Consider the following 15,977-nt stretch of genomic DNA (forward strand, 5'->3'; position numbering starts at 1 on the left):
TTTATTTCGAACAATTAAAAAATGAATTAAACAAAAGACAGCAACACATAAAATATCCATCAATAAAATAAAATAATTTTCATAATAATCAAACTGTTCGAAAAGGGATAGGTAGAAGCCCTAGGCTTATCAGGACCTACCCCCAGTAACTACCCAAACCAAATCACAATCGAACAAGATAATCCAACATAACGTTTAAGATAATACAGAAAAAAATACTAAATTAAATAATGCTTTTTCTTAATATAAAGATGATGAAGCATAAACAAAAACCATTATCAAGCAACCTTTACAAGTTAAGAGTTATCATTCACCCTCACCACTTCTGTACTTATCAAAAATAAAACTTTTGTACCTTTTTTTTTTTTAAATTGCAATTTTTTTAAATCTCTGCTCTTACTCATGATTTAGAAAAGCTGTCAGTCCAATGCGTTACCTAACTAGTTAGTTGAAAAAAGTCAAATTACCCCCGACACTGGCCCTATGTACTCTGTCAGCAGTTTGTGAGTGTCAAATCTGATATGATTTCCACAGAGAGCTGAAGGACAACCTGGGCAGTGATGATTTGGAGGGAGATGTTCCAGTTCTGCTGCAGCTTTTGCTGTCCAGAAACCCCACCATCTTCAGGAATAAGACTGCACCCAGCACTCCCCAGTATCCAGCCCAGGCGGGTAAGAGTCATTTTAAGCACACAGGGAGACTGATAGTACTACAAGGTTTACAGATTGCACTTGCAATCAGTTCAACCTGAAGAAATAACAGTTTTATGTTCAATACTATACTTTTTGCTTTTGTAACAATGCTAGCTGATTGGTTGCCAGTTTGCTGTCAGGTGCATGTGGTGTAAATGCACCTGTAAGATGAAGTCAGGTCTCTCTTACAGAGTATTTAATTAGCACAAACATACATATTCATTACTCATTGAACAAAGACTGTTGCAATTGGTTGGATAAGTTAATGAATCTACTTGAGTCTTCCTCTCTACATCTTATAAATATCATTACTCCCACCAAAGCATGTAATGATATCTGTGTCTGCCCTACAGAATGTGTCCTTCTGAATAGACAGATTATGCCTCCCTTTCCTCTCCCAAAAAGATGGTTACAATTATGGCTACTGAAAGAGGCGTTGTGCTTTATTTGACCTTGTGATGTTCCTTTATACTAAGAAAATAACATTTTTGAAAACCGAATGAATTATTTCTCTGTAACATAACCATTAGTTCATACACACACGCGTGTTAAAACAATCAGTATATAAAATCAAGCTTTATGTTAATATAAAAAGCATATTAATAAATGTTTCCACATCCAATGTACTTGCCACTGCTCCATTCTTCACTAACAGCCTTTTTTACAAAACCTGCATTACATTGATCGCATCACAAAACAATCCATGCTGATGTGTCAGAATATGTTGTGTGAGAAAGCTATAATGTTCGCAAACTCATCTATTTTAAAAACGTACTGTTTTATGTTCTGTGGCTTATGGGTGCTTCTCAATATCCCTCCTCGTTTCCTCGCTCCTCCGTCCTCCATCCTATGACCCGGAAACCGATCGAGCTCAGCCATCCCGAAGGACATCTCAATTCTCTAGGAGTGAGGAAGCTTCCAGAGGAGTTATGAGCGAGGATACACGGGTGTTTCCTTTGCGGAAGTGTTTTATCGGCTAAACGTGACGCACGTATAAATTCTCCTCCCCCTTTACATCGGTCACAATCATTTTAATTTATACTTTACCTTTGCAGTTTAAATAAATCACACATCTCACATATTTCAACAGGCTATCTTGCTTTATTATTGTTTATTATGAATTTCTTAAATAACCAAACTAAAACAACAGAAGGGCAGATCCTTTGAGCGCTGCTGATGACGCTGTGAAGTGACGCTCGAGGGATCATCCTACAGGGAGTGAAGCTGAGACGCAAGGAAAGGAAACGAGGACGCAAAAATAAGAATTGAGAAGCACCCATTGACTGATTGATGTCATTCTTTCCTATTTTAGCAGCAAACAAAAAAAGCTAGCCATATTTAAACTTTTAGCAAACATCTCGAGTTGTGTCGTTAGAGTTGCTTTTCTGCTTGTTGTTTCTCATCCAGACCATTTTTCACATTTTTGTTTTTCACAGGTATAAGTCAGCAGTCAATGGCACCGCCGTATAAAATCACGCATGGCTCCATGCAGGAAAGCCCATCCTCTGCCAATTACCAGCAGGCCTCTATGTCCCACAGCCCCTCTGGGTGAGCCTTGCTTTCTGGTTCAATTTTCATCTGGAGGACTAACTTGTGCTTCTATTTGTGTCACGTCCAGTTGCTTTTCGTTGTACAAAACTAACCAACAACTGCTGTTGTTTACGATTATAGCCAGCATGTTATAAAATAACAATGTTACAGTGTTTAATGTGCAATTGATTTTATATTGAGCTGTTATGTTGTATTTAATTAATGTTCAACAGGTTACGTTTTTGTAGAATATGCTTTAACTTGATAATTGTCATTTTCTTCAACCGTCTAATTAATATAACACCTAAAATGTGTTGCTTGTAAAAAGCAGCTGTTTAACAGCTAAAAGGGGCCTCTTTTGTAGTGTACATAAACATAACATAAGGTCATTAAACATTGCGTTAAAGCCACTGTTTTCATCTACACAGTGCACAACCAGAGGCAGAACATTTCAGCCTCCTATTTTTCATTTTTCAAAGTGTTTGCTTTAGCCAGTTGATGGCACAGCACAAGTATCGCCTCCGCTTTGTTTTGAGGCAGGAAAAACCCTGATTTAGGTATTTAATTTACCTATAATAATTATAATTAATATTATTATTATTACATTTTAATTCGCAATCACAATTTTTTATCTGAAAAAAATCACAATCAGATTATTTTTATTTTTTATTTTTTTACATAAAATATTATCAGCTTGGTAATCATACATTTCATTTGGCTACCCTTTCATTTTCTTTCTTGTTATTAGGAAAATTTGTTTAAAATAAATAGTTGATGCTAATAATTTAACAATTCAGTGTTGGCGATAAGGTTTAGTACTCTCTTTGTTGACACTGTGCTCTCCTGTTCCTTATGATAGGCGTTTTGTGGCAGGGCAGTCTGGTTCTGGTGGACGGTTTCTGCCTCAGCAGGGCAGCCCAGTGCCCAGCCCATATGCCCCCCAGAGCCCTGCTACTGGCTACAGACAGTACCCACACCCTCCAGCCTACAGTCAACACCAGCACCTACAGCAAGGTCTGCACAAACACACACACATAGGCATCCCTATACAGCAGCTCTTCCATGCATCGAGATCTTCCTTAGTTTTCTGGCTCATTTAGACATCATTCTGTTTTTCCCCAGGTTCAGTAGCAAGTCCGATGATTCCAGGAGGCATGAGAAATGTTCAAGAAAATAAGGTAGAAGTTCTAGGGCTGTCATGGTTATGAAATTTGGCAAGAAATAATTGTAATTGTGATAATTAATGATCAGTTTAACATTTTTGATGATTATTTATCTGTTTTAGGGCTTTGACTTTAAGATGAATAATTGTCTTACTTTTTTGTGGGAATTTATTACATGTCAGAAATGACTGGGATTAACTAAATCCTTTGGTGGTCACGTGCAGCATAAGATAAGTAACTCCTCCTGATTGTGTTTTTTTCGGTAAACTGTTAGGATCAGATAAGGACGGGTTTCACGTCTCACATACTGCAGTCATCTCCACCTTACACCCCTCCATGTGATGGAGCTCAAGACATGCATCTGGGCTCCCCGGATAAGCAGCGCGGTCTGAAGCCTAATGAGGGAGAGCGGGACACCGCTGATAAGGCTGCGGTGTATGATATTGTGGGCTCACCGGGAAAAGACACACTAACTCACACTAAGCTGATCCTGAGGCAGTCACGGGCGAGGCCAGTGGAGGTGGAGCTTGGGGGAATGTACCCGGGCTCAGACCCAGAAGGAGAGCTTGTGGAGGCTCTTGCCGCAATAGAAAGGATGGAAAGTGAAGCGGCTATGGAAACGGACCGTAGCGCTAAAGAGGTGCAGGACAAAGGTATGATGCAGGATCATTAATCATTATTAAACATGTTGTCTTCAAAACTAACATTTGTGGTGACTATAGAAATGGCATATGGTCACTGAACAATGCTCGACCACACAATGCTCGTTTCGTGTGTGTCCCTTTAAATGCAAATGAGCCGCTGCTTGCTGCACAGAGGGCGGAGCTTCAAGAGCTTGTGTGTTAGCAGCTCCGATTACCTCATGCAGACAAGCACTAAAATGTCAGAAACTGTTCTGCCTTTTATATTTAAACTGGAGTCGGACAATGATGGAGAGACTCATGAGGAAGTGACAACATGTAGAATGCAACAGGACATTTCTGCATGGTTAGTTGATGAATTTATGTTGCTGATGTGGAGTTAACTCTCAAGTCTTTGATTAGCATATTCTGTCATGATAATCTATAAAATCGCTTGTGTGGGAACAGTTGTAAGATGCCTACAGAGTGACATGCTATTGCATTTGTGTTACGTACTGTATTACATGTGAAAAGACCGATGTGACCGCTTGAGCAGACTCACAGATGTGCTCTACTACAACAACTCTTCCTCATATTAACATACTGCGTGTTCCTGGGGGCGGGGGTTATGTAAATTTTAGGGTTAGTGGTGTCACTAACCCAGGAGGAATGTTTGTTGTAGTCCTTAAAAAACAATAAAAAAAGAAAAGAAAATATATTCCTTTGCTTTGAGCGTTGTAACTTTGCAGATGTTATTTATGCTCAAACAGCAACATTACACACCAACTAAAGTTAAAAAAGTGAAATCATAATCAACCACCCCTTTAAATTTCATTTTGGCTTGATGTTTATATAGCTACTTATTTTTCATTCTTGTTCTGTTCTGAATACAGTTAAATTTAAAGCATTTGTTGTGGAGTGAGGTGGACCAAAATAGCCTTGCTATGTTTTATATTATAATATTTGTAAACCTTTCACTTTATTTACTGGTATTTTACATTATTTTTTTAATGTAATAATTAAATGTGACATACTTTTTTTCTCTCTCAAAAACGCTATTTTATGTGGGTAGCTTATTTTTTTAATGTTTTAAAATATCTTAAATTACTTTAAAAATGTCTTATTAAACCATTTAACAGATAGTATTAATCGGTCAAAATTCTTAATGTCGGTTAACCAGTTACTTATGAGCATCCTTAAACTGTCACTCCTGATCAATTTAATGTGACCTTGCTGAATAAAAGTATTCATTTATTTAAACAAACAACAACTTTGCAATGGTAGAACAAGTGCAAAGGTGCACAAATACAAAATTGAAAGAAAGAAAGAAAGAAAGAAAGAAAGAAATTGCATTTTGCAGAAATAAAAGGGCTTTGCTGTATTTTGACCCCCAGATTTTCATAATAAAAATAACCATCACAGTAAATCATCGTTATTAATGGAGAATTTGGGGGTAAACTATGACCTGGACACGTGAGTTTCAATGTCCCATTCATGTCTCTTTCTCTCTGTAGATAAGCCTTTGAAGAAGCGAGACTTTAAACAGGACTCCCACCCACAGGAACCTGGCGCAGCTGGCACAGCTGGTTCAGGCTCTGGGGCTCCAGGTGGGGGAGGAGGGGCTAACGCAGGGCACAGGCTGGCCCCTCAAGAGGCCAGTGCTGCGGGCACCAGCGCCAGCCGCCCGGGCCTGCAAGTGAGTTTGGAGCAAGCGGGAAGAGTGGAGGATGCGTGCATGGGCATGCCTATCCCTGCCAGCGAGGCTCAGCGCTGGCCTCAGGAGCCGCAGGAGGGCGTCACCCCGAAGCCCGTCAAACACAAGCACGACCACGCTCCAGAACACCGGCATCGCCATGATGACAAGCAGCCTGATACCCCGCGGCAGAAACACAGACCTGAAGGTCGGCACGCTGACGTCAGCACGCAGCGAGCCGCTCAGTCGGGGAGTAAACCGGTCGAACTTCCTCCATACATGCTGGGTGAAAACACCAGTTCGGGTGCGCTTAAGAACTTCACCATTCCCAAAATCAGAAAAGGGGGAGATCACGGAGGAGGAGATCTTCCAGAAGGCTGGAAGCAGCCGTGTGTGCGGCTGGAGAGACTAGAACCAGAGATGGACGTGAAGAAGAGTGTAAAGCCTGTGGTTGTTCTGCAGAAACTCTCCATAGATGAAGTGCAGAGGCTCATGAGAGAGAGAGACTCGCGTGGCTCCAAGTCCGGCAAGAACAGACTCTCCTCTGGGAGATCTGGGAAAGGTAGGGGAACTCCTTTTATATTTGTCTCATTCCAGTTTGAATGACGGTTTCCCACTCTGAGAGCATCATGATGGTTTTTCCTTTTGAATTGGACGAACAGCCAGGCAGCGAGAAATATTAATTGGCTATTTGTGTGATGGCAGTTATGCACTATGTTTTTTGGGTTTTCCAGCTGGTAAGAGCCTGAACCATTACCGCTCTGTTTTTTAACACTTTGAAATGGCTCTTGTTAAGTGGATGTCACCGAATAGTGTCTCAGTTATATAGCCAGGCTTTGTTGTGTGATGGGTTAGAAATACAGAATACATAAAGGGTAAAACTATAATTGATGTACTATTAAATAAATGGTTGTATTTAGTTACTTATGTAGATTTCTAAAAGTAATACTTAATAATTTGTAAAAGCTGATGTTTTTGATTGTTATTGAATTGCTCATGATCAGTGTTATTTTAGTGTTTTTTAGTATTTGTAATTAGCTTTTATTTTAGATTTTCAGTTTTCGTTTTAGAAATGTTGTACTTTTGTCAAATTAGTTTTTATTTATATTAGGGCTGTCAATGTTAAGGCATGCAATTAATTAAAAATCCTTCACGCTTTAAAATAATTTAACAGAAATAAATGAATGAAGCATGCAAAATTGCATCATTAACTTAATTTACTTCACGCACTTATATGATCTTAGTAGTTGGGAGTTTATCAAACTGAGCATCTAAACAGTTTGATAAACTGTGACATATCCTGTGATTGTCTCTGAAGAGCGCCAGGCCTCACACATCGCACTGTGTAAAATACAGACTGAACAGATCGTAAAAACATCCCACCGCTGTATGGCCAGATGTGACACAAACTACGTTTCTCGGCTGGATAAATCAAACAGCTTCTTGCTAGTAAAGTTTTGATGGATGAGATTTCTATTCAAGGTAAAGACAATTGCAGTGATGTACAGGAGTCATACAGTAAGCACGTGCGAGTCTGTTATTATTGATTTGCAAAACAAGCCATGTATTTGCGCTCTCGATGCACTGATATCGCATTTGTATTCATACAGACACATTTCAGTTCTTTCAGTACATTACCACAAACATTTGATCTGTCATGACTCGTGTATGTTGTTGTGTTTAGCAATTCTGAATGGATCCGTTGTGTGTACTGTAGTATATTATACAGTCAGGTCAAGGCAGTTGACTTAGTTTTTTTTTTAATCTCCATGTGGTTCTGCTCAGGATCACAACTTGCCATGTCTAAAATGTAAACAAGCTCTTTGTACATACTGTACACTGAATTCTGTAAAGTTTTGTGTGCTTTAGTGTTCATACATTTATGAATTAGATGAACTCATGTCATTTTAGGGCTGCTCGATTATGGAAAAAAATCATAATCACGATTATTTTGGTCAGTATTGAAATCACGATTATGTAACATGATTATTTCACATGACTTTGGGAACGTGTTGCATTTATTAAAAAGACACCTTTCAACAATTCTTAAAAAAATCTAAATTTGAACATTTTATTGTACTTTTTGAACTATTAAAATAAATAATATAACAGATAATACTTCAATAAGTATTTTAATTTTTCCGCAGCTCTACCACTTATAATGCGTGAAATTCCCCCACAAACATTGATTCATTTTAGCAAGTAGATTGTATGAATAGCCTAAATTAATCTACAAAGATTATCAAATCAAATCTATCATTTTAAAACTTTCGCAAAGACGCAATTTCACAAACCGCGTGAGTGTTCAGCGGCTCCACGTCTTCTCTCTCTCTGTCTCTCAAAATGGGTTGGACAAAGCAAGCGTTGAAACTACACTCTCGCGTTTAGGAGTCGGGACATGATGGAATTGTCACTTGCACAATCGGGCCAGCATTGCATCGTAATTAAAGTTGATCATTTTCACTTCTTTAAGTCTTATCAGTTTAAACATTCAAGCTGAGAGAGTTTACGGCTTCGGGAGGGGCGGAAGTGCGCGTGTCATTCAGAACACAAGACAAAATAAGAGTGTTCTTGCAAAACAGAACTTGGCAAAATTATCGTTTTTACTCGATTGTACTATTTTGGTGATCGTTGGGAGCCGAAATCGAAATCGGAATTCAATTAATTGCACAGCCCTATGTCATTTGGTGATTAGGTATCCTTTTGGAGTCTCCAAGTGTCCTATTTTATAAACACACCAAAATGTACCATGAAAAAAGCTTGTAGAAAATTGTTTTGTGAGAGTTGTCCTTCAATCTGAGAGTTTACTTTGCTGGATAGAGCAAATTATGACAAAATAAACGCGTTAAACAAGATAAATGATGTATGCTTAATGTCAGTGTAAGTTGAAAGCAAGTCTTTGTGCACAGGTGGAATAGACCCCTCCGTGCTGAAGGATCTTCCTCCCGAGCTGCTGGCAGAGATCGAGTCCACCATGCCCCTGTGTGAGAGGGTGAAGATGAACAAGCGCAAACGCAGCACTGTTAACGAGAAGCCTAAATATGCGGAGGACAGCTCAGAGGACGAAGATTTCGGTGAGTAGCGCTGCTTTCCACCACTGCAATGATCACTGTCAACTCCCGCACAAAGAGGAATACCAAATCAAAATAGGTGACAAATACTGAATATTCTCTTAACTAAGTTAATGAGGTGCATCCTGAGATGCTTTTTGAACCATATTGATAGATCACATGCATGCTGGACACTTGTTGACTGAATTTCCTTCACTATCTATCTCCAGTTCAAAATAAATGAATAACACATTCTACAGAGCCACTAAAAGGACATGGATAGTCTTGCTGCAGTAGTCTGTTACACACGGGTTTCGGCCGATTACATTACTTGTCCATCACGGCACTGTCGTTACGCTTTTTTATAGAATTAAAAAGCATTTCGTTCAGTTATGCAACGGACGCTGAAAGTGTCTGTTTTATACAGCACGAGCTGCAGAGTCAGATTTCACTTATCATGTGAAGAGAGCAAGGAGAGATGCGCAACAGATCGTGAGCATCATTGACATATCTTATCTTGTAAAATATGTGGTCAGTACCGCCACTCCTTATACACAGAGAGCGTGTGATCGCAAATTAGAGAACACATTCAAAAGCAATTTCAATGCTGCTCATTTTAAAAGCGGCTCCCTGATGCCAGCAAATAATAGAAAATATCATTAACTAACTATGTAATGGTGAGAGAATGCAAAAGTTTTGTGCTTCTCATATATTTTTCAATCAGGAAAAAGGGAGCGACCTTTAACGCAATTTACATTTAAATGAACCATGTCCCTTTAGGTGCTCCGTAGAATGCGTTATTCATGATCCATTCCTATCCGAATAAAGTATTCGACTTTGGGCACATCACTATGTAATAATAATTTCACCCATTTAAGCAAACTGATGCCTCATTATTGCACTGGATTTTATTAAATTTTAGTATAATTTAATTATTTGTGAAATTTACAAGCAATTTCCTAGTGAAATGTTTTTTTAATAACAGCAAATAAACACACATTTAAAAATTTTAAGTGATGGACTTAAATATGATTTTCTTGTCAAAGGTACTCCAATATTTTTTGTTTTATTTACAACTTCCCAAAATAATTTTTTTTACAGTGTGGATGGAAATTCATAATTCAAAAGAATCAGTCAATTGTTCAGTCAAGTCAAAAAAAATCTGCCATTGTTTTCTGCCCCAGCATCTCGTAAACGTCAGAAGAAGGAGCGCGATAGAGCGTGGGAGTTTGAGGATCGAGACCGGAGGAGTTCAGGAGAACATCGGAGAGGAAATTTCGACGCACGCAGAGGCTCAGGCAGCCGATACGATGAATCTGATGAAGATTCTCCTCCTCCCAGCCTTAGTGATGGTTAGCAGAAAACAATCCAGTCTCCATTAGATTTTATAAATGCCTTTATCTGCACGTTATTTGCATTATAAACACTACCGTTCAAAAGTTTGAGGTTGGTAAGATAAAAAAAAGAAAGTTTTTGACAATTCTCTCATGCTCACCAAGACTGCATGTATTTGATCAAAAATACAGTAAAAATAGCAATATTGTGAAAATAAAACAATGTCAAATTCGTTCAAAAATACTGTTTTCTATTTGAATATATTTAAATTTTACATTTATTCCTGTGATTAATGCTGAATTTTCAGCATCATTACTCCAGTCTTTAGTGTCACATGATCCTTGAGAAATCATTCTTAAATGCTGATTTGCTGCTCAACATTTGTTATTACCAATGTTGAAAACAGTTGTGCTACTTAATATTTTTGTGGAGTTCTTTGATGGAAAGTTCAAAAGAACCACATTTATTTGAAATTAAACACTTTTATAACATTGTACATATCTTTACTGTCACATTTTATCAATTTACTGAAAAACAATTCAGTCTCCATTAGAATTTAATAATGAATTAAAAGCTATGCTCCAAAAATGAGGGAAGCTACAGCGTCGTCATATTATTTGAGATAGTTCTGAAATGTGCTGAAATGGTCCATTAGTGGTTGATTTGCCTATTTTTATTCTTTCAGTTGCAAGACGTTTAAAGACAAAAGAGAAGCAGAAGAAGAGGAAAGCATATGAGCCGAAGCTAACACCTGAAGGTAACCCGTTCACCCTTTCATCATTACACTGAATTTTCCCTGTCAGAATGAAGCTCATTAAATACCACTTTTTTTTATTTATTTTTTTATTCTCCCCCAGAAATGATGGACTCGTCCACTTTTAAGAGGTTCTCGTTGAGTATTGACAACATCTTTGAGAATCTTGAGGATGTGGACTTTACTGCTCAGGGTACGGTCAATATATCTGTGTTTTGTTGTTGTAGATTCTGAACTAAAACTCTTTCAGTTTTAGAGTAAGGTAATCTCTTGATGTGTTTGTGTGTTCTCAGATGATGATGAGATCCCTCAGGAGCTGTTGTTGGGGAAACAGCAGCTAAATGAATTGGGCAGTGAATCTGCTAAGATAAAAGCCATGGGCATCACCTGCAGGGTAAGAGATGCATCACCTCTTTTAATGCGGTAATAAAAACCCCATGAAATTTTACTCATTGTGGGGTTTAGGCTAGTCCATGTCTATGGGCAATCTATATAGTAGTGCATCTATAAAGGCCATCTATATGATAGTGCACTAAAATTTAAAAAACATTTAGTTTACAGTCTTGTCTCTTGCGAAAATGGACCAAAAATATTGATGTCTTGTTTTAAGTGGAATAGTTTTGTAGAACGAGGATGTCCCTTTCCCAAAACGGACAAGCCTTTTATAGGGTCTTTTAAAGGTGTTTTATTCTGCACTTTAGTTGCATTATATTCAGTGGTGGTAACACTTTATAAATGATGATCTAACTATTTACTCATGTTTAACTAATGATGCATAGCATGCAGTTATTATAAAGCATTAATAGTAATTAATAAACAGTTTAAAATTACAGCTATAAATGCTTTATTCTTTATTTAAAAGCATATTTATTTTTCATACTTTATTAACGATCAATTTATCATTTCTAAATTATGTATTACATTATTTACAAACCAGTCATTAAGGAGTTGTCAGTGGTTCATAAGATCATTTAGAAAGGGCAAGTAAATGATTAATACACTATTTAAATGTATATTTATACATCTTATTATTTAGACATATAGTAGTTCACTCAGTATGTTGTTAAATGCTTTATTAACATGTATTCCTACTGTAATTCATGATTAATTCAGGTAGTTATAAAACATTTAGTAGTTGTCAGTTAGCTATTTTTTTTTAGCTCATCTAAAGTGAGGACTATTAATGCCTCAAAGCTTTTACAAAGGAGATTTAAAGGCTCAGTTATTTTCTAAACAGAGAAATGAAACAAACACAACACAGAGTGATACAGAACTGTATTTTATGACCATTTTCCATCTTCTCTCTCAACCAAATCTTGTGAGGACTAAATATTGTGTAGGATATATTCATTTAGTACATAAATGCTAAAAAAGCATTTCCTGTGGTTTGTAACATGTCAACTTTAGGTGTATACCTCATATTCTATTGTTTTTTCCCCCCTCTAATGCCCAGATTCCTTCTGATAAACTGGTGAAACTGTTGAACATCCTGGAGAAGAACATTCTGGATGGAGCCAGTCTTTCTACACTCATGAACCTTGTAAACAGCACTTTGTTCCTTCATTCATATTTGTCTCTTGGGTGACACTTTCATACTTTAAATGATGCCTTTACGTTTAATCCACTGCTCACTCTTGTCTCCTCTGTTCTTCATCAGGATAATGAGGGGGAGGACGAGGAGCGTCTCTGGCGGGATCTCATTATGGAGCGTGTGACCAAATCAGCGGATGCGTGTCTGACAGCATTGAATATCATGACATCATCTCACATGCCCAAAGCCGTGTACATTGAGGATGTGATCGAGAGAGTTCTGCAGTACACTAAGTTCCACCTGCAGAACACTCTTTACCCGCAGTATGATCCAGTCTACAGAGTCAACCCTAAAGGAGGTGAGACACTTAACTTCTGATGGAGGCCTGTTCACACCAAGTCTGATGTCTAAATGGTACAGAGTTACAATAATTCAAGTTTTTTTTTGCTCTAAACCTATTCGCTATTCGCCTGAATTAATTGTTTGAAAAATGTATTTAAAAAGTTACCAAAGTCCTTTTTTAGGGAAAGTCTGTTCATTTCGCAGCCATATTTGCAACACCTTCGGGCATCCAAGACTTATGTACTTGATTGGGGGAATCCTGAAATCTCAAAAACCGCTTGCCGAACTCAAAACTAAATAAAATCTGACATGAACTGTCCCATAAATGTTTTTATTAATGCTCAAATAGCCCAGCGCACATCATAAGCGCATGTCTCAGAACAATGACTTTTTCTATAGCAACCGGAGCTTGGGCAGCTGCAGTGACACAATGACCTTATCAATCAGTGATTGGCTTTTTTTATTTAGAAGGCGGGACTTATTCCACCATATTGCGCTTTGCACTTTCTCCTATTCATAAATATTATGAGTGCACCGTCTTTTTATATGTAAAAATCTTTGGTGGTACCCTCCAAGTAAAATAAAAGACAGTATGTTGCATTAATTGTTTGACATCTTAATTATAAAAAATAATCACAAATACAATTTAAAAAGATCATCCAAGATATTTTCCATTGGTATTTATTGCTATTGTTGTAATAAATCAAATTAAATGTGTTTGTATTTGTAAATGAACTACTAAATGTCATCTTCATGTGGTATGAACGATGTGTGGTTTCAGGTTCCTTGCTCAGCTCCAGAGCAAAGCGAGCCAAGTGTTCCACCGCCAAGCAGAGAGTCATTGTCATGCTCTATAACAAAGTGTGTGATGTGGTTAGCAACATCTCAGAGCTGCTGGAAATTCAGCTAATGACTGATACAACAATATTGCAGGTAGGACAACTGATCGGTGACGTGTTCTTGTGTATACTCTCAAAATTCTTGCCATTTATTACATGTTGCATCACTCTATGATGGTGTTTTTGTTGTTCTGCAGGTCTCTTCAATGGGCATCACTCCTTTCTTTGTGGAGAATGTCAGTGAGCTGCAGCTCTGTGCCATAAAGCTGGTGACGGCGGTATGTTTTCTTAGATTAGCAGCAAAACCCTGTGCATTCGCTCTATCATGCATTAAATACATTTCTCAACATTTAAGAAAATTGGGAATAAATATTGCTTACAAGCCATTAAACTATTTTGCATGATTTAATTTCATTACTATGATACCGAATTTGTTTAGCCTACTTTTACCTGTTGAGACATGCAACCATTAAAGCTATGTTTGTGATGTTTGCAAGGTGGTTTAACTTGTTCGTCTAGGTGACACTAGTGTCACAGAAACTACATACTTCACTTTCAACAACTGTATTATTTACTCGTTCAAGACCAGTATGTTTGCATTGTAAATTGATTCCTACTTTGTTCACACTTCTCAGGTTTTTTTGTATCTTTATCTCAAATCCTGAAACTAATCGAGGCATTTTGTTTCTCTCCGTGGCTCAGGTCTTCTCTCGTTACGAGAAGCACAGACAGTTAATTTTAGAGGAGATCTTCACCTCTTTGGCCAGACTGCCCACCAGCAAACGCAGTCTCAGGAACTTCAGGTACTGATATGACCCCTTCTATTCATATTGCAGCTCTCCCTAAACTGATCTGTGATAAACAAGCATTTCCTGCATGTCGATTCTGTGTGTGTTTAGGTTGAACAGTAGTGATGCAGAGGGTGAGCCCATATTCATTCAGATGGTTAGTGCTCTGGTCCTGCAACTAATTCAGTGCGTGGTCCATCTGCCCTCTGACAAAGACTCTGAAGACGATCACAGGAAGGTACTACTAGTTACTCACCCAACACCTCTTAAACTAGTCTTGCATTTTTACTAACACCATAATCTCTGGTGTAGATTACAGGCTGTTAACAATGTGGATTAATCCATTTTTCAGGTTGACGATGATGTTTTTATCACCAACTCATATGAAACAGCCAGACGGACGGCTCAGAACTTCCTCACTGTATTCCTCAAGAAGTCAGTCCATTATCTATTTTTGCTTTGTGATATGCGTGTATGTGGTTCTTTGCGGTACTCAACGTGTGTTTCTGTTGTAACTACATCTCAGGTGCGGCAGTAAACAGGGTGAGGAAGACTACAGGCCGCTGTTTGAGAACTTTGTGCAGGACCTGCTGTCTACTGTCAACAAACCCGAGTGGCCCGCCTCTGAATTACTGTTGAGCCTTCTGGGTAGATTACTGGTAAGAACAGATCATAGCCAATCACTTTGTCTGCAATGGAGCTCTAACTTCCCCATCCGTGCTAAACATGAAATTAATGAGTATTTATGAACCCTAAGGAGTTCATGATGGAGCTTTGCTTGATTTGTGAGATTGTCATACCAATTATAGTAGAACAAGTAAAAAATAACAATGTTATGTTTTATATTTATAAAATATTATAAATATAATAATATTATTTATTAAAATAAATGATATATATTTAACTTCCCCATCTTTGCTAAACATGAAACTGCATGCATATTTATGAACTTGGAGTTTATGATGGAGCTTTGGATGATTTGTGAGATTGTCATACCAAATATAGTAAAACTAAATAGTTGCAAAATAAATTTAATATTATTTGTAAAGTTTGTAGCATTTATTTGACAAACATAATTTGAGTAATGTAAGAAAATACCACGACCGTGCTTTCAGTGAAACATATACAAAGGTTCTTTCTCCTTCAGTGACCCTTGACCCTTCATAATCCGTCCCTAGGTGCACCAATTCAGTAACAAGCAGACAGAGATGGCACTGCGAGTGGCATCACTGGATTATTTGGGTACCGTAGCAGCCAGATTGAGGAAAGATTCAGTCACCAGCAGGATGGACCAAAAAGCCATCGACTGCATCGTCAGAGAGGTATACACACCTTACTTCAAAATACACATGCTGGTGCTTGTAAACTACATCTAATAAACATTCTACTTTACACAGTTTTTTTATTTTATTAAATGCTCCTTGTATGTGTCTTTAGGGCACAGAAGGAGACGAGACTCAGAAGCTGCAGAAAGCTCTGCTGGGTTATATGGATGAGAACGCAGAAACAGACCCTGCCCTCGCTGTGAGTTCAACTAAGATGTTTTTCATTCCCAGTGATATGTGTAGAGTTGTGTTCAGCCGATATGAGTTTTTCTATGGTCAGGTGTCAACATCTAGCAAGGTTGCCTGTGGTTAATG

At 38.0% G+C, this 15,977-nt stretch overlaps 1 protein-coding gene across 3 annotated transcripts in view; it reads left to right on the forward strand.

Annotated features, from left to right (window-relative positions):
- Positions 1 to 15,977, forward strand: part of nipbla (NIPBL cohesin loading factor a) — a 46,455-nt gene that overhangs the window by 13,562 nt on the left and 16,916 nt on the right. For all 3 annotated transcript variants that reach the window (XM_082171033.1, XM_082171034.1, XM_082171035.1), the window contains exons 4-24: positions 535 to 671; positions 2,129 to 2,240; positions 3,082 to 3,236; positions 3,345 to 3,400; positions 3,660 to 4,038; positions 5,520 to 6,260; positions 8,608 to 8,772; positions 9,933 to 10,100; positions 10,769 to 10,840; positions 10,941 to 11,030; positions 11,131 to 11,231; positions 12,291 to 12,377; positions 12,495 to 12,726; positions 13,492 to 13,643; positions 13,747 to 13,827; positions 14,252 to 14,352; positions 14,449 to 14,575; positions 14,690 to 14,772; positions 14,864 to 14,996; positions 15,516 to 15,659; positions 15,775 to 15,861. In XM_082171033.1, coding sequence (XP_082027159.1) covers positions 535 to 671; positions 2,129 to 2,240; positions 3,082 to 3,236; positions 3,345 to 3,400; positions 3,660 to 4,038; positions 5,520 to 6,260; positions 8,608 to 8,772; positions 9,933 to 10,100; positions 10,769 to 10,840; positions 10,941 to 11,030; positions 11,131 to 11,231; positions 12,291 to 12,377; positions 12,495 to 12,726; positions 13,492 to 13,643; positions 13,747 to 13,827; positions 14,252 to 14,352; positions 14,449 to 14,575; positions 14,690 to 14,772; positions 14,864 to 14,996; positions 15,516 to 15,659; positions 15,775 to 15,861 — 3,403 coding nt within the window. The remainder of the gene's footprint in view (positions 1 to 534; positions 672 to 2,128; positions 2,241 to 3,081; positions 3,237 to 3,344; positions 3,401 to 3,659; positions 4,039 to 5,519; positions 6,261 to 8,607; positions 8,773 to 9,932; positions 10,101 to 10,768; positions 10,841 to 10,940; positions 11,031 to 11,130; positions 11,232 to 12,290; positions 12,378 to 12,494; positions 12,727 to 13,491; positions 13,644 to 13,746; positions 13,828 to 14,251; positions 14,353 to 14,448; positions 14,576 to 14,689; positions 14,773 to 14,863; positions 14,997 to 15,515; positions 15,660 to 15,774; positions 15,862 to 15,977) is intronic.

Source organism: Leuciscus leuciscus, assembly GCF_965113295.1.
Source record: "Leuciscus leuciscus genome assembly, chromosome: 5".
Lineage (NCBI taxonomy): Eukaryota > Metazoa > Chordata > Actinopteri > Cypriniformes > Leuciscidae > Leuciscus > Leuciscus leuciscus.